The sequence below is a fragment of the Mesocricetus auratus genome, unplaced genomic scaffold (genome assembly GCF_017639785.1).
Source record: "Mesocricetus auratus isolate SY011 unplaced genomic scaffold, BCM_Maur_2.0 Super-Scaffold_100001, whole genome shotgun sequence".
NCBI lineage: Eukaryota > Metazoa > Chordata > Mammalia > Rodentia > Cricetidae > Mesocricetus > Mesocricetus auratus.
In genome coordinates, this window is record NW_024429187.1 from 6,103,983 (window position 1) to 6,128,639 (window position 24,657).

Here is a 24,657-nt window from a genome sequence, read left to right on the forward strand (position 1 = left end):
GGAATGCACGAGGTCAGCAATGGAAGCGCAGGTGAATGCATTTTAGGGTCATGAACACCTTTTGGCAAGGATTGTGAGCAGACTCTGTTTCGAGTTTGATTTGCTGCATTTCAAGGGTCTGTTTCTTCGTGTTTTATCTTTCTTTGTTTTTTGGTATTGTATGTGGGACTGAGTCATACAAAACTCAAGTTATCCTTTGTGTTAATGGTGTCATGATAATCAGCATAAAATCTCTCTTAACCTTCATGTCAGGTAAAGAGCTCCATCAAGTAGTGACCTTGATTTTGTCTTTCAAACAGGGAGTGTGGAGCCGGCACATTTGTCAATTTTGCATCCTTGGAGAGGGAAGGGAAGCTTCCCTACAGTTGGTGAGTATTATTCTGGGACACGTCTCCAGCTGGCTTAGCTAGCCAGCACATGCTCCATGTTTGATTTTATTATCCTTCCTTTATTTCAGTGGGTAATCAATGACTAGATCATCATGGGACAAAACGGTTTCTGTAAACTGAATACAATTCTTAAGTAGTGGGAAAAGGGACCACGTAGTCGTGCGAAGGGCCCGAGCCGTTCTGAGCAAGGGTTCCGTCACAACAGCTGCAGTGAACAATGGCAGTAGGAGGCCCACGGGGAAACGTGAATAAAGCAACATGGCGGAGTGCCTGGCGACTATTCCATTCAAAAAGCCAACACAGCCATTCAAAAATTAAGTAAGGATGTGCAGCCTGAGGCGTCACCTCTTGTATCAACGACGAACTTCAAAATCTTGTGAGCCCCTTGATATTCACAACTGGGAAGAAAGGCCCTACAGGGAAGAGCTGCTTCGGGAATTAGAACAATGCCTAGAGATGAATTTGGTTGCCATCACACTGAACTACGGTCTGTAATAGATAGCAATATTGTCCGGCTTAGCATTCAGTTCAGAATATCCAAGAGAATCACCAATTAAGTAAACATTCCCCATGTAACTAGGGAATGTAGTTTACAGGCTACCTACCATAGAAGGGTTTAAATGAACCCACTTTCCCCAAAGTGACTAATGTTAAAGGAACAGATCTGAGAGACCAGAAATTTCATCCTACAGGATCAGCAGGGTGAAAAACCTTATCTAAAAGGTGAAAGCTTCCTCTCTGAGTGTAGATGACAACCACTCTGCTTGAAAACAGGGTTGAAATGAGATTCTATTTGATATGATTGTACTTTGGTTCATTTTAAATTTTTAGCATGAAGAGTTTGTCTATTAAAATATGATCAATCCAGTTATGAAGAAAGAGAATTTATAAGTCCTTGATGCTGATGATTTCAGAAACATGAGAAGATTTGTCCAAATATGTTAGGACTCTTCTCAAGACTAAGGGCCTCACCAGCTCCCATTTCTTCCCTTTAAAAGACAGGGTCCCCCAAAACCCTGACAGGCCTATCTAGAAACTGTCACGGTTGTACCCATGACCCAAGAAAGCTTTGCATTAATGAATTTCATGGCCAATTGCAATTTATAATATTTATAGACCTGTCTGGGGAAACTAAAAGAAAGGGAAATAATTCCCTCCAGGACATTTCCCTAAACTCAAGCAAATTCTCCTGCAACCTGTAGCAAGCAAGCTTGGTTTCACCAGCAGGAGGGCATTCTGAGGGAGTGAGATTAGCCATCTCAGCGGGGATCTGTTCTAACTAAAGTGACAAGATGACAGTTTCTTCTGGTTTTCACTCTAACTATAGATGCAGCTCAGGATATTTTACAGCCCACAGGAATGGGTAGTCTGTCTTGAGTGCTGTTTGAATACCTGCAATCAGAATCCAATCAGAAATTTTATCTCAGTTGGAATTAAAATGCAATTATTTAATGTTTTACTTCCATTCTGATGAGAACCAATGAAAAACCCCAGCCATGGATGAGGTGTTGATGCTGAATGAATGATATTCAAGTAGCATATTAGGATGGTGCTTTAAGGAATAGCTTTAGAAATTGGATAAGGGTTCCAATTGAAAATACTATAGAAAGTCACACCAAGTGGTTCATCTTGATAAGGATGTGCTACAGAAGCCTGGTCCTCTCCAAACCCACTTAAGTGGCCTGACCATCTATATCCAATCAGACAAGGCGCTGTTCTGCCACCTGGCTTCTTAAATTAGGTTAGATTGGAAGGGGTGATGGCTGAGAATAATGCACCAGCCAGCTAATGACCCTCGGTGAACAGAATGGAAAATGAAATCTCCTAAGAGCAGCTTGAGTTGAGCAGCAGTGAGTAGAAAGAAGTTGTCCCTGATTGCCGTGAGGACTTGTGTGAATAGAAGCTGATTTGGTCAACATTGTAGTTTTTAAGCCCTCCGTCTGGAGCCTACAGGGGGAATGATATTCAACTGTGGTATGAGTTGACCCTGGCAGGTAACTTACTGATATCTGTTCACAGCTGAATTACTAACCCTTACCACATTTTCATCTTTGCATCTGTTGTTTATTAATGCTCACAGGCGTAGGAGTGTGTTTGCTTTCTTAACCCTGCTGCCTTCATGTCTTTGGACTGACTATCTTTTGGCATTTTATATTAACCCTTGGTAAGTGATTTCATTTTTACTATTTACCCAACACAAAGTCTCTAGAAGTTAACTTGCAGAAAGTAAACAAAATGGGATTAAGGGTTTGTTTGTTTCCTTGCTGGTTGTTTTATGTGATTCTCAGCACTTAGGACAATGAGAAAATGGAAAGGCATTGAGACAGTAAATGACACCCAGAAGACTGCAGTGTCTTCCCAGTTAAATCTCCCGAGGTTCTCTCAAAAGCTTTCCTGTCCTGTGTGCCTTGTCACTTGTCTTTTGGAGTTGGCCCGGCAGCCTGCCATCTTTGAGTCCCATTTTCCTTCCCATCCCCACATAGGAGAAAATGCTTTACTTCCAAGAAGGTAAATGCAGGGAGGTAGGGGAAGGAGACTGAATCTGGAGACCTCTTTGCTTTCAAACGACCTCAACTCTACTGAATATCTAACTGCATATAAGCCCTTCTGTGCAGTTGTCTTCTCTAATAACCCACAGTCTGTAATCTGCTATGCTCCTTTTAGAGCCAGGAAAACAGAACTCGGGGCTCCCAGCAAAGCAGCTAAGGCTGCACTTGCAGAGGACCCATGTTCAACTCCCAGAAACCACAGGGGGCAGCTCAGGAGATCCAGTCCCCTCCTCGGGCACCTGCATTCCTGTGCATGAACTCAATCACACACATATGTACACATAAGTCATCGCTAAAATCTTCAACAAAAGAAAGGAAAACAGAGTCCCAAAGAGAGCAACTGTCTGGACATCAGGAGCCATCATATAATAAATACTGGTTCAGAGTCCAGACAATGTCCTCTCTCCTCTGAGTGGAAACAAAGCACCTTCCTGTTTTATAAGTACCTAAATCACATGGACAATCAAGCCTTGGAACATATCCTTCTTGGCTTGTGCTATGCTATAATGACAATGGTAATAATTATGATAATAAACTTGACTTCTTAGGCCAAAGAATCCAAAATTATTTTCTCCCCCAAGACATCAGAGAAATAGTCTTCCAGGAAAGTGACAAAAATCCCAAACACACACACACACACACACAAGAGTCATTGTCCTTAAGCTAACATATGGTTGTTAAGATACTAAATAAAACTAAACAGCTATCTGAAATGTGGGCAATGTGAAGCGGACTTGGAAGGAATCAATAAAAATATCTCACGGAGTGGAATAGTGGCTGTGTGTGAGAGAGAATGGGTCAGGAAGTGAGAGAAAAAGCAGAGACAGAGAGACGGAGAGAGAAAGACAGAGAGAGAGATAGAGAAGGGTGGAGGAGGGAGAGAAACGGATGGGGGAAATCTGAACAACTATTCCTGCATTGAAGCTATTGGCCAAATATTCTTCTAGTCCTCCAAGGGCAAATGAAACACAGGGGTTGTAATGTAATTTATAATATCAAGCTGCAAAGGAAGAGACGTTGAAAAAGGCTTCCTCGGTGTGCATCATTACTACAGAATTTGTACATTCTCTAAGAAAAATACCAGAGGGCAGTTCTTTGAAACAAAGTCAACCATATCTCACTATTATACCATTCTCTTGGCTGTTGCTACTCTATAGACTCAGACTTCACCATCATCAACTCAGTGTGTTCTGCATTTAGTTTCAGATAGTCTCCCGGGTATGAGTGGGTCATGCTAATTCCACCTTGACCTTCAAGAGCGGCATTACCTTTCAGTTGAACACCCCCGCTCATCATCCTCAGGGATTGCACCTGTGCTTAGGATGCAGGTAGTGACTGGAGTATCCACCTCAGGTTTCAGTTGAAGCAAAACGAAAAGAAGGCTGTGTAGTGTAGTGTGCTGTGTCCCTTTCTCAGTTTAGTCCCTCAGATCTTCCCATTTTCTACAGTTCATGACTTGCGTGTCTTTCTTAATGACCCTCTGAAGAACAGATGGCCAACCCCTTCAGGGTCCATTAGGGACAATATTGCTCAAATAGTGTGAAACCCTCCTTAAGAGGGGGAAAGGCCCTACTGTTTTTAGGAGAACATCCTGAGGCCGTGAATAGTTGCTTAGAGGTGAGGAGAGACAGTCAAAGGTAAGCAAGCAGTCTCTGTTGTCACATTCTAAAACTTTCACACATCCCAACCCCCAAAACAAAACTAAATGAAAACAGCTGGCATGCCCACTGCTTCATCTGCAGGTCCCTCCCTAAGCCAGCCTTGGCTGAGCGCCCTCGGTGGCATTTGTCTTCACATGCCACCTACCCTGCTAATGACAGCCCCAAACAGCAGAAGGACACTTGCCCACATTCCCAAAGCATTATCCAGCTTCCTCCAGAAGTGAAGGAGTTTTTGAAGGGATGGCTTCTATTGATTTGCTACCACCCTCAGCTTGAGAGGAAATCAAGAGATCCCATCAGACAGTTTCTCATTGTCAGGTGAGAATTCTACCACGAGGTGGTAGGCATCTGGCCAGATTGCCCTGTCCAGTGGTTTCTGTGATGATTCCTGACTTCAATGGTCTTGGAGCCCAACTCTTCTTAGAAGCTTCTCTACTCTGAACTGAATTCACCACTGTTTCTGTTCTCTACCGTAGCCAGCTGCATGACATGCTCAGTCACTCCTGCTTCTGCTCTAACTCCTAAACAGCGGGCATTTAAGCACAGGGTGACATTTAGTTACATTATTCAAATGCATGCACAATGACTGGTCATGCTATGTTTTGAGCAGGACACAAACCTCAAGGTCCTGTACTCAGATTTTCCGGTGCTTTTGCTTAGCGTGTGAAACAGCTGCACTTAGGACCCTGGGGACCTCTGTGGTTTTATCCTTTGTTTTAATCAGCACACATTCCATGGCTCTTCATTACCTTGTATTCTTTTGAGGAATGGACTGCAGTGTGGTGGGATTTCTCAGACTGCTGTGCCTCTAAAGAACTTAGGAAGAATCCACCTTAATTCCTCAAAGTCACTGGAGATTTGAACTTGGTCTTATACAAACAAAAAGGGAAAAATGAAATGTATATGATTCTCTTATCCTCTCTGTCTCTCTCTCTCTCTGTCTGTCTCTGTCTCTCTCTCTGTCTCTCTCTGTCTCTGTCTCTGTCTCTGTCTCTCTCTGTCTCTCTCTCTCTCTCTGTCTCTCTCTCTCTCTCTCTCTCTCTCTCACTCTCTCTCGGCACAGTACCCAAAAGCATAGAAAGGTACTCTTCATGTAGCTTTGGTCTATCGCCAGTCAGTCTTGGCATATTCCATGGCCTTCAGATACACGGACACTCCAGATTCAGCAGACTCTAAATAGAACATTGAAAGCAGCCACAAATCACACAGACACACCCTCACGGCCACAGTGCACCATACAAAATATGCCGTGGAACTTTACACCACACCAAAGCTCACCGGGGAACAAATGGGATTAGAATGAAAAGGTGTGCATCTGTCCTCCATGAGTCTGGTTTCTGCAGAGCTGCCAAGCACCAGCAGCCCGTGGCTTCAGCGTGAATGTATTCAGCATCTCTCTTTTGCACACACCCCTTTGTTTCAGATTCTTCTTGCAGTCTGTTGGATAGGAAGGGAATTTTTTTTATTAATATTTTTTTATTTTCCATTTTAAATTTAGATAAGAAACAAGATTGCTTCACAAGTCAGTACGAGGTCCCTCCCCTTTCCCTCCCCTCCTCCCGTGCCCTCCCCCCAACCCCCCCCATTATCCCCTCATTCCCCCAGGGAGGGTGAGGCCCTCCATGGGGGTGTCCATAGTCTGTCATTTCATATAGGGCAGGGCCTAGACCCTTCCCCAAGAGTTCAGGGTGAGAGTGCACCTCACATTGTTCTATGGGAGTCCAGAGACCGTGTGTATACTTGGGATGGGTACTGATCTGCTGTCCAAGGCTCAATAGGTTACCTAGGCCTCCTCACTGACACCCATATTCAGGGGGTCTTGATCTTGTTCACTCTCAGTCTCCTGATACTAGCAGAGCTGTCGGCCACCTGCCCTAGCATTCTGCTTTCTTAAAATGCTGATGTAATCGGCTGTGTTGCATTCTGATATCAACTTACTACCATGAGAGAGGAATGAAGGGAGGGCCCGTGGAGCTTTCTGTAGGTTCCATCATCCTAAGTGAGTGATACAGCCACATCTGATATCCGTGCTTTTAAGTGATACGGGAGAATTGTATATCTTCTAAAGTCTAGGAATAAAATACAGAGGAGATGAGGCCAAGGGAGCAGGGGAGAAGCAGGAACGAAGCAGGGGTGGGGTGTCTTCACTTAGAAGCGGGAAGAAATAAAAACTATTTAAACCCAGAAACTCCCTGTGCTACAATGGATGCTTCCCTATAACCCTGACCTGCCAGCCTGCTCTCTGTCTACAAGCCTCACTTCTCAGTATGTCACGAACCCGAGACAAGGATCAAGTAATAGTTACTCTTTAGACAGTTTGAGGATAGTACATAGCCTTTCCTTTTACTGGTATGCATTCATTGTGCATTGTGGTGTATGTGTGTGGTCTCTGTGTGGGCGTGTGTGTGTGTGTGTGTGTGTGTGTGTGTGTGTGTGTGTGTGTGTCGTGACTGTACGCTCACACCACATCGGACATGTGGAGGTCAAAGGTCAGCTTTCAGAAGTCAGTTCTCTCCTTCTGCCTTGAGTTCTGGGGGCTGGACTCGGGTTCTCGGGCTTGTCAGAAGACCTTTTAGTGGTTGAGCCAGCTCCTGGCCTCACAAAACTCTTTCCTCAAGCACATCCTTGCTTTGAGCATACGTGCCTGCTATATCCAACCCCCCATCCTTCCTCCCTTCTTGCCAGTCCTCCTCTGATCCCCAGATAGCCCTGTTTCTACGTCTGTGGCGGACACAAAATTGCATATAATAGTAAAGGCTACAAGATGTGTAATTTGCATAACAGACTTACTAAGTAGAACTGTGGGGACAATACGAATTTAAGATATTTTGCTTCAAGTCACCATGATAAGCATTCATTGACAGGCCACTGGGGCAGCCACTGCCTCTGCTCAGCCCTGAAGGATGCAGCATCTAGCTGGGGGGAATAACATGAGTCTACCACACACATGGGAAATGGCCATTTGCCGGGAGCTATGGAAGCTCGGGGAAAGTACTATCTTGTTTTTTTAAAGGCTTTCTGGAGCTGAGATATCCACAAAAATCACAGTTTTAGTCTACAAATAAATAATCTGACACATCAAGTACTTGTACCTATAACTGATCATTTTCTACTGGCATTTATTTTTGAAAATGTGCATGCCCTCATTAAAATATTTGAAGACCTGTAGTACTGATTACATGAATGTTTACTATTATTTCATTCTAAGCTCAATTAGGCTAACACATGACATTTGTATGGATGATAAAATGCAATGACAAAGGACTTCAAGTAACTGCTATCCTAGTGTGAGTCGACTCGGGTTGACAGTTTTACCCACCGCATGAAAACAATCACTCTAAATAATCCTAAGTAAATGTAATTAACCAAACCATACATTAACACTTCCTGTGTTTGAGTTTGTGGGTTATTAAGGAATAAGAAGAAACACGGGACAGGTCAATTTCTTCATATATGTTAAAAGTGTGATAACATAGAATTGTGTAAGTCACACACCCGCAGCATCCACATAGTTCACCTCAGAAATTATGAGCAAAGCTATTTTAGTCCATAATTAAGAATCCAACCCCTTGGCATTTGTTCTTTGCCCCCTGATTCTCCTTTCTTGTCCCTAGACACTGGAAGCCATGAAATGGATGTTTCCATTACTAATAAAACATTCTAGTGAGATAACCTCCAGGAGTCAGCCACTGTATCTCTAGAAAGAAGTTTTCAGCAAATGGGAAATATGAAATGCATGTGTGTTCTTGTGACCCAGTAGTTTCTTAATATGAATCAAAAATAGTCATCATTTTATCTAAGGAAGACTAATTTAACAAATCTGAGATATAGTGAATAAAAGTTAAATAGCTGTTCAATAAAAAAGTTTAAATCTCTTTAAAGTTAATCATATTAATCAATTTTTATCCTGATAAATGCATTTTTCTTTCAATTTTCAGGAACAAAAATGGCTTAAAGAAGAGGAAGCTGACTAAGTAAGTCGTAGTACTATTACACTTAGTTTCATCAGAATGATCTTAACGTTCCAAATTAAAACCTATTCAGCTTTCCCTTCTATTGCTGTGATACAGCTCTCTGGCCCAAGTAACTTAGGAGAGAAAAGGGTTTATTTCATCTTACAGGTTACAGTCTGTTACCAAGGGAAGTCAGGGCAGGACCCAGGTGTGGTGGTGGTGCACACCTTTAATCCCAGCACTCAGCAGGCAGAGGCTGGAGGATCTCTGTGAGTTCAAGGGCAGCCAGGGAAGGCACTACCTCAAAAACAAAACAGAAGAGAACTTGAAGCAGACACCATGGAGGGACACTGCGTGCTGGCTTACCGATGCTTATGCTTAGGTAGTTTTCTTACACAGTCCAGAATCACCTGATCAGAAAACCACTGTGCCATCCACAGTGCTCTAGGTCTTCCTACATTAAGTACCATTCCAGACAACTTCCCACAGGCATACCTACCCTCAGGCTAAGACGATCTGAGTTTCCATTCTCAGATAACTCAAGGCTGTGTCAGGTTAAGCTAACGGGACAAAAAAGATCACATGCTTCCACATAGAAGGGACGCCTAAGAAGAGGTAGGTATATACAGAAAAGCACAGCGTGTTGCTGTTTACACACAGGGATGGAGAGACCTCTGGAGATCTTGTCACAGAGTCCACTCAGGAAAAACGTCAGGAAACCACAGAATGAAGGAGTGAGGATTTACAGACGGCCTGCCAGAGGTCATGTCAAATATATGGCCATTTAATATGTACATAAAGGCATACAAAGGCCTCTGGACATTTTATGTTCTGAAATTCTACGTTTATTCCAGAGAAAGGTTTTTACTTTAGTTAGTGCTAAAATTAATACTCTGATAATACATCTCCAGAATCTGTCATGATAAATAGGAAAGATAATTAGCTAGCCTATGCTCTTGCCTCCTGAACTGTTAAGTCAGAAGAATATGATTACGGTGAGTGAAAACTACCCACCATGGATTTCAGACATTTATGAGTTCCAGTCCCAGGCCTTTTCTTGATTAAAATTCTATGGTATATATAAACAGGGAAACATTTTTTTATAAATAGAATTCAGTCTTTATCCTTAAAAAGGACAGAACACTGATGTATTAGTTCAAAAAGGCAATGGGGTTCCAGTGACATTATTGCTGACAGAGAGGGAAAAAATCATATAGTATTTTGCTAGATATTTCAAAAGAAACATTAAGATAAAGTATTTTTATTTAGCTTTGAGTGGGTTATAATCTCAGGGCACAGTAGGATCATCTTTCCAGAGTCTGTGTACAATCAGTAAACATCCCATTGACATGCACCATGGGAGGGGCGCTTATTTGAGAAGAGACAATTGTTCGGGAGAAACATTATGAGGGCAACGGAAAGTTTTCATTGCCAAAATCTACTGGTGTGTTTTGAGGCGAGCTATAGACGGATTGGCTAGAATATCCAGGAATAGAGTCCCAGGACAAAGGGGAGGGGACACTCTGAGATGTCTCTTTCCAAGTCCCAGGAAGAAATGAGAAGATAGAAGAGCTGGGCTCTGTGGTCCCTGATTTCCCTCTCCCCTTGCTTCATACAGCCACCCTTCCCCACTCCTGCACCATCTTTTAAATGTTCCTGCTGCTCACTCCTCCCTCCCGGTGCCCGTCCGTCCCATCCCTCCCATCCCCCCTGCCATTCCCCTCCCATCCCTCCACCCCCCACCCCACCCCCCACCCCTGGCTTCACTCCACCCCACCCCATCTCTGTACCAGTTCTATTCCAGCATTCTCCTGTCTGTCTCCCTTCTCCTTCTTGGGGTTTGCTTCTTCTGACCACAAACCTGGTCTGTCTCCACCACAAATGCTCCTGGTTTCCGAATAACAAGGTGCAGTTTGGAAATGTCAAATCTAACTTTGAGACCAATGCCCCGCTGCAACTGCAGTCAGAAAGAGCAGCTCCGATGGGGTTGGACATGGAGTCCATCTTGAGCTGGTATTTTAGAGAGAGAAGAAGGTTAAAGGGGGAAACCTTTGAGCCAGGACTTTCTCTGCCAGGGCTCCTGCCAGAGTTCTACTCCGCAGTGACCCCACAACAGAGTCTTCACTTCTGTTTGCTTGGTTCTTCTGTCCTAGGGATTGAAGCTGAAGCTGTGCACATGCTAGGCAGGCCACTAAGCCATAGCCCAGGCATCTGTGGCTCTCACGGACCCACCAAGCAAGTCAGCAAGTTTTAGGAACTGCTGTGGTTTTTGTGGGCAAGAATCATTGTTTCTGTCACTTCTGATTAAGGACATTAGAGTTTTGATATAATACCTGAGAACGTTTACTTCCTTACAATCTCTGAGAAATCCAGCTGCCTTGCAGTGAAAGAAAGGAAAGTCAACACTAGAGGAGACGAGAAGTGAGAACGGAAGACCAGGGTAGCTAATCAGCAGCTTTAACTGAACACCTAATCAATCCATGCTGTACAGTTCCTAATGGGGTGCGGGGCTGCAGACATGGGAAACGCTGAACAACGTGTCACAGACTAAGGTACAGGTTGAGTGTGTGGACCCGACCCAAATGGAAAGGCTGGGGTTAGAGGAGAATTACAGCTTCCTGTAGGAAAAAGAACAGGTGGTGTAGGCTGCTTCTAGAAGAGAGGTGAGCAGATGCATAGACAAGAAAGTCAAATCCTTTTCATAAGAAAAGAAACTACCATAGGTGTAGAAACGTGGCTTGGGTACGTTACTTGCTTGCACCTCTGAGTCATTTCTACAGTCATATCAATTTGCCAGATTAAATACAGTTCTCTCAGGCCACACACCCAGAGTTGCCTAGACAAATCCTGCTGGCCAGGGCCCTGCTCTGGTGGTGCTGTAACTAGCTGCAGGATTCTCTATTCTTAGAAAGCTGTTTAATAAGTCTCTTTTGGTTTTTTGTTTGTTTGTTTGTTTGTTTTTTGAGACAGGGTTTCTCTGTATTGTTTTGGAAGCCATCCTGGAACTTGCTCTGTAGACCAGGCTGGTCTTGAACTCACAGAGATCCGCCTGCCTCTGCCTCCCGAGTGCTGGGATTAAAGGCGTGAGCCACCAACGCCCGGCTTGACAAGTCTCTTTGTATGTTATATGTGGATCCAAGGAGGTAGGTGTTGCAGTAGCATTTTTCAATGACTATGGTGAATTTATGAGAAGCCAGATGATTAGCCAGAGTCACATTCTATGTAAGGAACAGCAAACCACATCTCAGACAGGTCACTGGAATGTAAACCCTTATTCTTTCCCACATGCCTGGATCCTCTAGAAATAAACACACAAATACACATATGTGTATTTCTATGCACATACACCCAACACAAACACACATAATACACTCATGTATGTGCAAGTGTGTAGGTAATACATTTTAAATTAAAGGTGAAGTGTAGATCTAGACATCTCTAGGAAATTTAGTGTATATATACTTTTTCTAAAAATTGTATTGCCAACTGACAGCCTTAATTAGAGAATGTAGGAACAGTGAGTTTTCATCCTAGAAAAGTAAACCTTCTGTTTTTGCCAAGAAAAGCACAAAGTGCGGTGTTAACCAACATGCTGCCCACCAGGCTGACTCTTAAACATTCCTCTCTTTGTGTTTGACAAAGCCCAGTTCAGCTGGATAACTTTGACTCCTACATCAAGGATATGGCTAAGGACTCTGACTACAAATTCTCTCTTCAGTTTGAGGTGAGTGGCGATGTGTTTTCTCCCTTCTGTGATGGATGTGGTGTGGGGATGGGTGGGTCTACAGTGGGGTCATTTCCCAGGTCACTGAGCGGAGCATGTGATGTATGGCTAAGCAAGGAGGGCTAGTGGCCACCTGGGGTGGAGGGGCTTCTGGGCCAGATCAAGGGGCCTCATGACTGGCTAGAAGACCAAAGCTCAGAGAGCTCAAATGCAGGGAGGGAGAGAGCAGCAGAGGGTTCAAAGGTGAGCAGACAGGACCGGGAGGTGCCATATTTGAAACATGGCGTGCCACGACATGAAAACTTAAGGGGAAGGAGGAGTCAAAGCAAACGGACACACCTGGCACTGCACTTACCTTCCAGGAACTTTGGCTTGTCTTCAGGTGACCAAAGACGAGGCAGATGGTGGGTATCCACCTGTGTCTCCTAGGTGTGTGACAGCGGAGGGCAGGGCGCTCCTCAAGCTGGGATTCCAAGCTTGGGTTTTCTTTCTTTTGAAAACCTGGGGAGAGAGAGTTGTTCATGATTTCTGTAGACAGAGAAGGGCGCTGTCCACACTCCCCTCCCTTGAAGTCCACACTGAGAGTGAGGCCGTGTGCCCGCATAGACATTGGGCAAGTGGGCAAAACACGCTGGGTCCCACGGCTCCTCACGGCTTCAGGTGCCCCAGCAGCTGCCCTGACCCGGGGTTCCAGGTAAACGGAATGACTGTGGTCTTTCTAAATTTTATACTTTTCTCCTCAACGTAAGTTCTCTCTCCCATTGAAGTAACTGGTTTTGTCTCATGTATCTTTTTCCATTTCTTCTTAATCTTCATCAGCCAAGGACCGCTTTCGTCCACAGAGGTTAGCAATAGCCTGGGTATGGCTGTTCTTTCAGGAAGCTTGAGGGCGAAAAGAATCTTTAAAGAATGTTTCTTTTACTCACTCTGTGTGTGTGTGTGTGTGTGTGTGTGTGTGTGTGTGTGTGTGTGTGTGTGTGTGTGTGTGTTCCCTATTTGGCTGCTTCCTCCTCCTGAGGCTGACTGCCAAGGTCCAGCTATCAAAATATTGAAGTCCAGCAATCAAAAGCCCCCTTTGGCTCACCTAATTAACATGGCAAGTTAAAATTAAACACCTCATCCTAATACAGGTTTCCTCTTTTCTCTTTATGAACTGCCATTTGCCATTGTGTCATGTCTGTCTCCTCTCTACCCAGAGGCAGTCTTCGTGCACCCAGACAAATAACCCATCTCCACCTCTTCCTCCTGCCCTCTTCTTCCCTGTCTTCTGTCTCCTGTCTTGATCTCCTATCCTGGCCCCTTGTTCCTCTAGGGCAAATAAGTTTCCTCTGTGCCAAGAACTTGGTCTTGGGGTGCTGCTCTGAGCTGACACTGGCCCCTAAAGTGTGTGTGTGTGTGTGTGTGTGTGTGTGTGTGTGAGTTGTATGCATGCCACAATATGTATGTAGATCAAACAACACCTTCCAGGAATCAGGTCCCCCTTCACCACTGGAGCACAGGGATCCCACTCGTCAAGGTCATCAGGCTTGGTGAGAAGAACCATAACCAACTGAGTCATCTCACTGATCTATGAAGAATCTTATTCATTACCAAATGAAAAGCCCCCTAACTACCACCTGTCTCGGTAAATCTCACATCTAGCCCAGCCTGTTGTCTATTCCCTGCAAGTGCATATGAAGTTATCAATATTACCCCCATGTGACATCTCAAATCACAGAAATCCAATTATATTTCGGGGCCTACAGACAGAACAGCATTTCAGAAAGTAAATCACTGAAAGGAAGACATTCTTAAAATAATAATAAGCAAAAATTCTGTAAAAACTGGATAGATGGTTGACTATAATGGTGGAGATGAAAACGATGGTGGAGCCACACCTCCAACTGAGTAAAAAGTTTCTTAATCCCTTCAAGATTGACTGCTGGATAAGTTACTCTTCTGTTGCTATGATTTTTTAAAAAAATACTGTGACCAAAAGTGGGTTAGGAAAGAATGAATTCTTTTCACTTAGAGTTCTAGGATGAAAGCCCCTATTGTGGTGGGGAAGGGATGGCAGTAGGAGCCTGAGGTAAGCTTGGGAGCAAGTAGGCAGAGAGAGAAAGGAAGTGTAAAATCCCAAAGCCTGTCCTGGGGATGCACATCTTCCGGCAAAGCTCACAGTCCCAAAGCCCTCTCAAACAGTGCCACCAGTTGAGGACCGATTATCCAAAACCCACACACCTCTAGGAGACAGTCTTCTCAAACCATCATAGATGCTATTGGTGACATAGCTAAAGGACATGACTTTTGCTGAGGACTCATAGTTTACGCCATCAAACCAGAGTGTAAATATCACTGTATTTTAGAATTTTATAGTTATTTAAAAGTTCAATGCTATTTCCTGGTTTGAAAAAAAAAGGATGCTTTTATTGTAACTGAAATCTAATTCTAACCAGCTTACACCTAAGCAAAGGGGACTTTATTGGAAGGATATTAATATATGTCATGTAATAAAAGGAAGGGTTGAGTAGATAAACCTTGGGATGGCTGGAAGCTCAAGCAAGACCCCTACAAGGGCTCCTTCATTCCTCGTTTTTGTTCTCTTCTGGTCTTGGCTTTGCTTTCTTTCACTAAAAGGCAACTTCTTTTTCTCCATAGAAAACTCAGTGTGTGTCTTAGTTAGGGTTTCCATTACTGTGAAGAGATATGACCACAGCAACTTTTATAAAGAAAACATTTAATTGGGGTGGCTTACAGTTCAGATATTTAGTTCATTATCATTATGGTGAGGCATAAAGGCACACAGACAGACATGGTGCTGGAGAAGGAATGGAGAGTTCTTACATTTTGACACGCAGGTAACAGGAAGTGGTCTGAGTCACTGGGAGTAGCTTGAGCATATATGACCTCAAAGCCCACACCCACAGTAACACACTTCCTCCAACAAGGCCACACCTTCTCCAACAAAGTGACAGCACCTAATAATGCCACTCCCTGTGAGTTTATGGAGGCCAAGTACATTCAAACCACCACAGTATCCAACACCATGACTCCCCTCAGCTCTCTTCTCCTACCCTACCCCTCTCTTACCCCTCCACATAACATTCTCTTGCTCACCTGTGCTTTGAAAATTAACAGGGAGTTTTGTCTAGACAGTTGGGTTATGGTGCCATTCTATCCAACAACAAAAGCAGAAGAGTCACGTAAAGTCTGCCAAACAAGATAGTGCAACTAAATCACCTTAGGTGAGAGATAGCCGTATTCCTGAACAAAAATGGTGGACTGCCAGACAATAAGCAATTCGTGTATTAGCTACAAATATCACACAGATATGTTAAAAAAAAGAACTGTACACTTTACATGCTAAATGTTGAATGTATTATGTGCTTGGTTTTTTATGTGTTCAATATATGATGGATATTTTAATTTAGTTCATAACGTTTGTATTTGCATTTGAGGATTTCTATTTATTTGGCCCTTGTTATAAGTCAATATTTCAGAGGGTGTCACACTTTTCAAAACCTCAGTTTCTTCACCTATAAGACATGTAGGTTGAACTAGATAGTGATTCCCCACTGAGCAAGAGCCAGCCAGTTCCCAAGAAGGAATGTGGCGGTGTGTGGGCGTGGCTTTGGTTAGTGCCCTGGGTGAGGACTACTAACGGTATATAATGGGAGGAGGGCAGGAGAATTAAATGTTCCTCAAGGAGTGCAATCAGGAATTGTCCTCGGCTAGTAGTGCTTCCCAAAACCCTGGGCTTAAGGCCGAGCATCGTGCAGTGTGCTTTCCCGTGCCTGTGCATTGCGGTTCTCTAGGAACCCCAGTGGTTGTGCACACAGAACCAGCAGGAGCATGGAGAGAGCGGTTTGTCTTAGGGAACTGGCTTAGGACAACATGCAAGCCTAGTCTGCAGCGCAGGCTATCCCCCTGGTGAACCACAGAAAAGCAGGTTGCAGGCATGGGTCTGAAAGAAGTATGGGTCTGAAAGCAGTATGGGTCTGAAAGCAGTATGGAGCAGAATTCCCTCCTCTTCCAGGGAGTTACCTTCCCTCTTAATTCAATTAATTGATCGGCTAAGTCCCGCCCAATGTACAAACAGTAACCTACTTTATTCTGAGCCCAATGAGGTCGTCACATTTTGCCAGCTTCATAGCAAGCTCTAGTTTGCTGTGTGGCCAAACAACCGTGCTCCATATTTATCCAGGCTGACAAATAAACACAGTCACTGTGTCAGGTTTTGAAGACATGTTTAGGACTTTTAGTGTCAATAAACATTTTTCATACATCTCTGTTCTTGGAACAGTATTAGTTGTGTGTGTAGTGTACTTGGCACCATACATGCTCCATGTGCATGATTCAGTGAGAAATTCTTGGGTCTTTGCATCACACACTTGGACTGTATGTCTTGGACTAGCATTTGCTCAGCCAGGGACCCCCTGGTTGTATTTCTTTTCTCCCTGTCAGCCTCCACTCAGTTCTGAAGTCTTCACAGCCCACAATGTCCTCAGGTTGAGTATGATTTCTTCACCATTTCCAGGGAAGAGTTGAGCTCCGATGACTGCTTACTGTGTATATGCCACACCTTCACATAACAGTCTTCAGATTTTCTAGTATTTTGTATTCATAATTACATAACAGGGAAGATGCTTCTGATTATAACAGCACCTCAGGAAGGTATTGGGATGACTCAGTCAGCTGGGTCTAGCTAAACCTAGTAGCTGAAACAGGTATTTGTTCTGCTTTTCCGAATGCTTATATAATTTCCATACTGACATTGAAAGATCAAACACGCATTGAGAAATTGCATCATTTGTAATCATTATGCAAATTGAAGATAATACCTGGATTTGCATATATTACCGATACAGCTATAAGTCATACATGAGGCTGTAACAGTTTCTACTTCCTATTCTCTAAATAAATTCCCTGTCACTCAGTATCTGATTTGGGAACTGTGGGAAAGACTTATTATTTTTCTGACAGAAGTATACATGTTTCCTTAAGGAGGCTGGAAACTTAAAAGGTGACAGCTTCATGTCTGAGGTTTCTGATAAGGGGGCTTCTAAAGAACCCAATTCAGAGCTTGAGGCGGGGCCGTTCACAAGGCTCTCCAAGCACCCCCTGCTTTCCCACTGATTTTTCAAAATTGTGATTGGCTAGAACACAGGTAAAGGCTTTCACATTCTTTGTTCAGAAATATTGCTACCGAAGATGAATGTAAGGCCATGGAACATGCTACATGTCAAACAAGAGGTGACCTTTCCTTTCCGATAGTGGCTCAGTCTTGGCTGATTTATGCCTCAGGCCCATTCCCTGGAGTCGTCACTGGGATGGGTTCCCTCAAATCACTCCATCAGTTTTTAGGCACAGGATCTTCGCTCCCATCCTTGACTTTTCTCTCCTCTCGTTCCTTCTCTCCCAGATGTTTGATCCATCTCCAAGGGCCAGTACTTAGCACCATGGCCTTGCTCTGTGCTGTCCCTGATATGAATTGCATCGTGGTCTCCAGGTCCCTGCAGACGTCCCTAGGGTTGATGTCTTTTGTCTCTACTCTTCCGTTACGCACCTATCGGATTCCCATCAGTGCTGTATTCTTTCCTTGAGGTGTGCATGATGGATTGAATTGTGCCCTCCCACATCTGCTGAGACTCTAACATCTCCCAACCACAGGCTGACATCTAATCTTCAGATAGGACCATGATAGATGGAGATGGTGAAAAGGGTCAAAACTTAAGCGGTCATACTATATGCAGCTGTAGGTAAATGCCCCATGAGAAGCCAAGGGAAGACAATGAAATTCCCACCAGAGCCATCACAGAGGGGATGTGGCCTTGCTGATACCTCAGTTTCATATCTGTGGACTCCAGAGCAATGAAACAATACATTCATTTGATGTTACATCAACATACTTGTGGCATCTTGTCCTGGCAGCCCCGGGAGATTCATATAGTACCACACTACGTAGCTTACTCTAACCCTTTCCATCCCCCATTTCATCCCACCTGAGATTCTTTTGTGTCATTAACTTGCTGCAGATGGGACCTCTGCTCTTCCTCCATCCCTTGTCCTCCCCTGGGGATATGTGGTCTGTTGACCCAGATGACTTGCCTCTGATGTTCTGTCTACTCCAAAGTAAACACAAAGTATTGTCATCTGGTGACAATGCTGCCAGCTCTAAGAGCAGTGGTGCTTGTTTGAGATGACGACAGTCTATGTTCTTCCCATCTGTGCTGGGAGCCTCGCCTCCTTGTCAGGGTCTGAAGATGAGGCCCTTCAGAGATATCTAGGATACACAGAGTTGTGGAGCTGGGAGTCTAATGATGAGATTCATGCCTTTACAGTAAGAAAAACTGGTGAGTTTGCCCTCTCTCTTCCCCCAAGCTTCACATTCCTAAGACATGGGCGTGCACAGTGGCTGACAGACAGCTGCTTACAACTCAAAGATGAACAATGAAATCTACACTATTGGCACCTTGGTTTTTCAGCCCCCATGACTGAAAAATAATAACATCCTTTGGTTAAAACCACAACTCTGTGGTATTCAATTATGCTCTCTCTCTCTCTCTCTCTCTCTCTCACACACACACACACATACACATACACACTCATATATACACTTACACACTCTCATATACACACTCACACACAAATACACATACAGACACACACATACATACACACATACACAATACACAAACACACATACGCACACACAACACAGACACACATACCCCTGTGCTTCCTTTCTCTGGAGTTAGATGTTTCAACACTCTCTGGCCTAGTACAGACCACCACTGGACTGGGTGACAACATTTGACCCCTAACAAGTCGTCACAGCATTCTTGGCTTAAAAAACAGAGTTCTACTCTCCCAGTGTCAGAAACAGAGCTGAAGTGAGGAGTCTTCCAAGCCTCCATCTGGAGGCTCCGGGATGGCGTATCTTTACCTTGCTCAGGGTCTGGTGGTCCCAAGTGTTCTTTGGCAGCTGCATCAAGCCGGACTCTGACCCCATCTTTATATGGCTTCTCAGCTAGTAATCCATAATGATTTATCTCTGTAAGCTTTCACAAAAGGGTCACATTCATAGGTTCTAAGATGGACACAGCATCTTGGTGAACACCATTCAGCACTCTAGAGATGTCTACAATAAATAAAAACCATGATTGACTACATTAGAAGCAAAACAGGCAAACAGAAATCCAAAGATGATTTATGTGGCTCCAGCCCATAACCCCTATGCTTATCTTAATGAATATTTAAGCCTCTGGTGTTTCCTGTGGTTGGAGAGAAAATAACTGCAGAGCTACGGAACTGGAAACTTGTTTGATTTTCCACTCAGTGACAAGCTAAATTACAAAGCCTGCAAAGCAGCTTGAGTGTCCATGCAGCTCCTGCTCCGAAACGTTGCAACTTGATCATTTACATTTATGCTGCTCAGTCAATTAAGCAGCTCCTACCAGGTTAGGGCATTTACAGCTGGGAAGGTAACACTGGATTACAGATCTCTCGGTGAGTCAGCCTCCACGTGCGCTGCCAGCCCTCAGCCCCAGCCTGTTTCTAAGATTCCTTTTTATCTTTCCGGTGGCTTTTTAGTGTATGTCTAAGTTGGGATGTGGAGGGGGACCTAAGGAGAGTTGAGACTCTATCCACACATTGGCCAAGAAAGGAGTCATTGTAGACCCAAGGCAAGCAAGGCAAAAGCAAACACAACCACACCATCATATTGTTTCACAAGTGGTATCCGTAGGGCAACGTGCATTTGTTGAATTTCATTATTCTATTTGATAGTGTTGTAAGCCAGCAAATAATGCAGAAATTATAAGATGTATTTGGAGATAATCAGACAGATGTTGAGGAGATATGAGGCACTTTCGAAAGACCTGCACTTTATAAGTGGCTCACAGAACTAAGGGAAGTATTTTAACAAATTATATCCTTTTAACAAATTATCCTTTATGGTTTCCTTCTAAGGAAAGTCTACTTGTAAATATTTTAATCAATGGAAGAAAAAGCATCATTTAAATAAGTTCATGATTGCTCTAATTAACCTGAAAAAAATAACACTGATTTAAGTTTTCCAAAACTAGAGATATTTTGTGTCACACAAGAGTCATTGAGCAAGCCACTGGAAATCCTTTAAATGAGAAACCTGTAAAATTGCAATGGCAATTTTCTGCTTTAAGGGCACTGGTAGAAAGGTTTTGTCTGAGATAGAAGGAAATTTTAAATTGGTGCTGAGACACCAACTTGCCAGTTTATCTTTAAGAACCAGTGCCAGTTAGTCCAAAAAGCTTAGGAATGTGTAATCTTGAGAGGCCAAAAAAATGGTAAAGTGTCAGCAAGAAAGAGAAATCTGGGCCATCAAGGTTCCTTCTATGCGATGGCAACTGAGCATGCCACTGTCAGTTGATGAAGCCCAAGCAAGGGTGTGCGACGAGGAAGAGGCCTGAGGCCTAACGCTTGATCCCTAAAGCGTGCACTTGGGGAAGAGCACTTGAGTCAATGTGACAACCTCCCTGCTCCATCACCTGGAACATCACCAGATGTCTCTCCCCTTAAAATCTCTCAGAGATTCCAAAAGTCCTCCTCCAGAGGAAGCCTCTAGCTTTTTTCTCCCTAAAGTAACAATTGAGCAGCGACTTGGGTGTAAAGTTTATGTGCCTTGCGCACCTTTGGAATGTGTGAGTGCTCTGGAGTTCAGATCTACAATGCCTGGATACAGGCCTTGAAAGAGTAGTGGCCTACCTGTAATCCCAGCACCCAGGAAGCAGAGACAAGAGGTCTCCCAGGCAAGCTGGCTAGCTAGCCTAGTGGACTGAGACCCTGTCTCAGTAAGTGAAGTGGAGAATAATTGAGGAAGATACCAACCAATGTCAGCCTCGGGCCTCCCCACATTGGCACACCCACGTACATGCCAACACACAAATACACATGCACGCACACCTTGAGCATAAACATGCAAAAAACACTTAACTCTTCAAGTGTAAGCAAAATGTAGAGTAACTGGTCAGTTTATAGAATGGGGCACAGTATATAAAGCAACCCCAACACAGAGGGTCTCCATAGCACACAATCACAGGGCATTCATTCACACGGATACAATAAAAATACACCTTGGAAAATGTTTCAGGATATTGTTAGATTTGCTGCTTCAGTTCTATGCTGAAGAATCCCAGAGACTTCCATTACAGTAGACCATAATGCGGACAGCTGGGTGACCTGGGACTATGTAAGCTCCTTGTTTTATACAAGACGCAGGACTAGACAGCTGGAGCCCCTCTTCCAGCCACTTAACCTTGGAGACTGAACTAGTTATCTGCTCATGTGAACATGCCGATGTGTCCTGTGGGAAGAGAGTCACAGGACAGCCTACAGGTCACCCAGTGTCAAGCGGTTCCAGGCCAGGGCTTGCCTCAACGAGGCCAATTCATCTTCATTGTTCAGGTTCTGTCATCAGACATCTAATCCTGTTTTGCAGCATGGAGAGTGCTTCCTGCTCCTTCTCCACTCCTCCTTTTGTGGTGCTTCTTCGAGGTTTACTGTCTATGAGAAAACAATACCCACATCGCCTCATAGGACAGGACAGGTTTATGTGAACAACTTAATGTGAGCTCCCTCTTCATTAGCAACCCAGACAGTGTTTCCTTCCCAAGCCTCCCGCGCTCCATCTGCCACACAGACCTTGCTCCTCGGAATGATCTGGGAGGAGCTCAGGCTGTTTCTATGTCATAGTGGGCAGTACTTCACCGTCCCATGCTAACAAGCAACCTTAACTGAGGGTTGGGATGCTTGGTTTTCACACTCTCAGTGTGTGGTCTCCAGGGGGCCCTTCTGCTGCGGGTCCCACCCCGGTTGTCCCCTCATCCTACGATCAGCATCTTTCCCGGCCAGCCATGAGCTCTGTCTGGTTGGAGCTAGAAAGACAGGAGAAGAAACCAGACTAAGCAAACACGGAGTGAGTTTCCATTTCACCTGAGTTCCACCCAGATTCACTGGCGAGAGACAGCCGAGGATAACGGAGTGGATGAGTACATTCTTCCCTTAAAATGAGCTGCTGTGTTACCAGCTAGCCAAGGGCATGTTGTAGCTTTATACACGCACAGTCCAAGGTGAAGAGTGGGCCATCCCACCCACAGTGCTCACAGAAACTCAAACCTACTTCTCTCTTGTTTGCAGGAGCTGAAACTGATCGGGCTGGATATTCCACACTTCGCGGCAGATCTTCCACTGAACCGATGTAAAAACCGCTACACAAACATCCTGCCGTGTAAGCCAATAGTCCTGACCCCAGCCCTGTGTTTTAAAGGTCAAAGCAGCTTAGCCAGTTTCACTGGTTCCCAGCCAGACTCAGGGGCAGTCTAAATTGCAGGACTATGGCTGTGATTTCCTGGGCCTAGCTAGTGCACTGATCTTATTCGGTGGAGGCAGATTTCATTACATCGCTTTCACATAAATTGCATCTGAGCGGAAGGGACTAAGCAGTTGTCCCTTTGGGGACTAAAGGGGCTAAACTAAATTGGAATCAGATAATCTCCGTTGCTGTGAAATGTTTTCTGTGGATTCACTGAGAGTGGAAGGGACTAAGTGCAGCATATGAATGCCTTCCTCTCACGCCTGGCAAGTTAAGTGAGTGGTTAGCATTCTGTAATAAAAAGCAACATTCAAGAGAGAGGTAACAGGAAGGATGCATAGGACCTGTATGTTACAGTTACATTGTTGTAGTGCCTGTAATATAGGCTGATTTTCCATCTCTACTACCCTCGGGGAAGGCTAGGAAAGAAAGAAAACATAGAAAGAGGGAAAACAAAAGTCTTAGACAGATATCACTATTCTTCATGTGGTTTCTTGATAAAAGCAGGTAGAATTATAACAATAACATTTCACATTCGCTTTTCTGATTAAAAAGTCCCCCTAACAGCCTTCCTCTGATTGACACATTCACAAAAATTCAATGAAGTAAGGAGTCAACAAAATATGGCCCCTTTAAAGCCAATATATTTTGGTAATTTAGAAATGTTTTTATTTAAATTTTTCTTACAATTTATTTTGATCATATTCTTTGTCCTACCCCAACTCCTCCTACATCCTCACCTCCCTACCCACCCAAATTCATATATTCTCTCTCTCTCTCTCTCTCTCTCTCTCTCTCTCTCTCTCTCTCTCTCTCTCTCTCTCTGTTTTGGAGGCTGTCGGTCCAGCCTGGCCTCGAACTCACAGAGATCCGCCTGCCTCTGCCTCCCAAGTGCTGGGATTAAAGGTGTGCGCCACCATCCATTCTGAGTTTCTTAATGTGTCTTTCTCCCTGTCTTTATAGATGATTTCAGCCGAGTGAGACTAGTCTCCATGAATGAAGAGGAAGGAGCAGACTACATTAATGCCAACTATATTCCTGTAAGTAGAAAAGGAAACCAGGCATCCAAATGCTCAAGACTGCACAGCCCAGGCAGTGGGAGACCACAGCGGCTGTGCCTGTGTGTGAGATGACAAAGAGGCAACTGTCCCTATCCAACATCTGAGCCCGGGGAACAGTGAGCAGTTTCTCTTGTTCCTGTTCAGAATACAGGCTGCAATGACTTACAACCTTCCTGACGACCCCCCCACCGAGACACTTCATACAGTTCCTCATGCTGCAGTGACCCCAACCATAAAATTATTTCGTTGCTACTTCACGACTGTAATTGTGCTACAGTTATGAATCTTAATGGAAACATCCGATATGCAGAATATCTGATATTTGACCCCCGTGAAAGGATTTTTTGACCCCAAGATGGTTGTGATCCAGAGGTTGAGAACCACTGTCTGGTAGGGGGATGGGCTCACAGACCCTCGTGGGAGACTAGCAGAGAAAACTGGAGGCCGTGACACTGAAAAGCCTCTCCCTTGTGTCTAGACCTCAGAGCCAGATTCAAAGGGCTACCCCTGTGCATTTAGAGCAGAAACAGAATGTGGTTGTCAGTAAAAAAGAAAGGTCTGGACATGATTTGATGATCATCCAGAATTTAAGATCACCCAACCCTTAGAATTTCTCTGATCACCTCTTTTATGACAGCAGGGAGGAGGTGTTACATGATCCTTTGCCAGCGCTGTCATCAGCAATAGGTCAGCTGTCCTCACAGGCGTGGAACGACCAACAGCATTCGCTAATGATGGTGGCTGGTGAAGTGTTAACACCATCCCTCTTCTTTCAGGGATACAACTCACCACAGGAGTACATTGCCACACAGGGGCCACTGCCGGAAACCAGAAACGACTTCTGGAAGATGGTCCTACAGCAGAAGTCTCATATCATCGTCATGCTCACTCAGTGCAACGAGAAACGGAGGGTGTGTGCCTATGTGCTGTGTGCCTATTGGCCACGCCTGCCCCCGCCCCCTGTTCAGGCCCCGGATGCTCTGTCCAGTC

At 44.4% G+C, this 24,657-nt stretch overlaps 1 protein-coding gene and 1 long non-coding RNA gene across 3 annotated transcripts in view; one reads left to right on the forward strand and one right to left on the reverse strand.

Moving 5' to 3' along the window:
* Ptpro (protein tyrosine phosphatase receptor type O) overlaps positions 1–24,657 on the forward strand; it is a 199,138-nt gene that overhangs the window by 159,959 nt on the left and 14,522 nt on the right. Inside the window, exons 16-22 of one of the 2 annotated variants that reach the window (XM_005072983.4) lie at positions 300–368; positions 2,470–2,553; positions 8,538–8,573; positions 12,195–12,276; positions 22,432–22,522; positions 23,570–23,646; positions 24,444–24,578. In XM_005072983.4, coding sequence (XP_005073040.1) covers positions 300–368; positions 2,470–2,553; positions 8,538–8,573; positions 12,195–12,276; positions 22,432–22,522; positions 23,570–23,646; positions 24,444–24,578 — 574 coding nt within the window. The remainder of the gene's footprint in view (positions 1–299; positions 369–2,469; positions 2,554–8,537; positions 8,574–12,194; positions 12,277–22,431; positions 22,523–23,569; positions 23,647–24,443; positions 24,579–24,657) is intronic. The other variant, XM_013115524.3, reaches the window with a different exon arrangement.
* On the reverse strand, positions 6,544–19,395 carry LOC121139685. The gene is made up of 3 exons (XR_005876583.1): positions 19,202–19,395; positions 12,632–12,777; positions 6,544–6,668 (listed from the first exon to the last, which is right to left on the reverse strand). It is a non-coding gene; the product is annotated as an uncharacterized LOC121139685 (long non-coding RNA).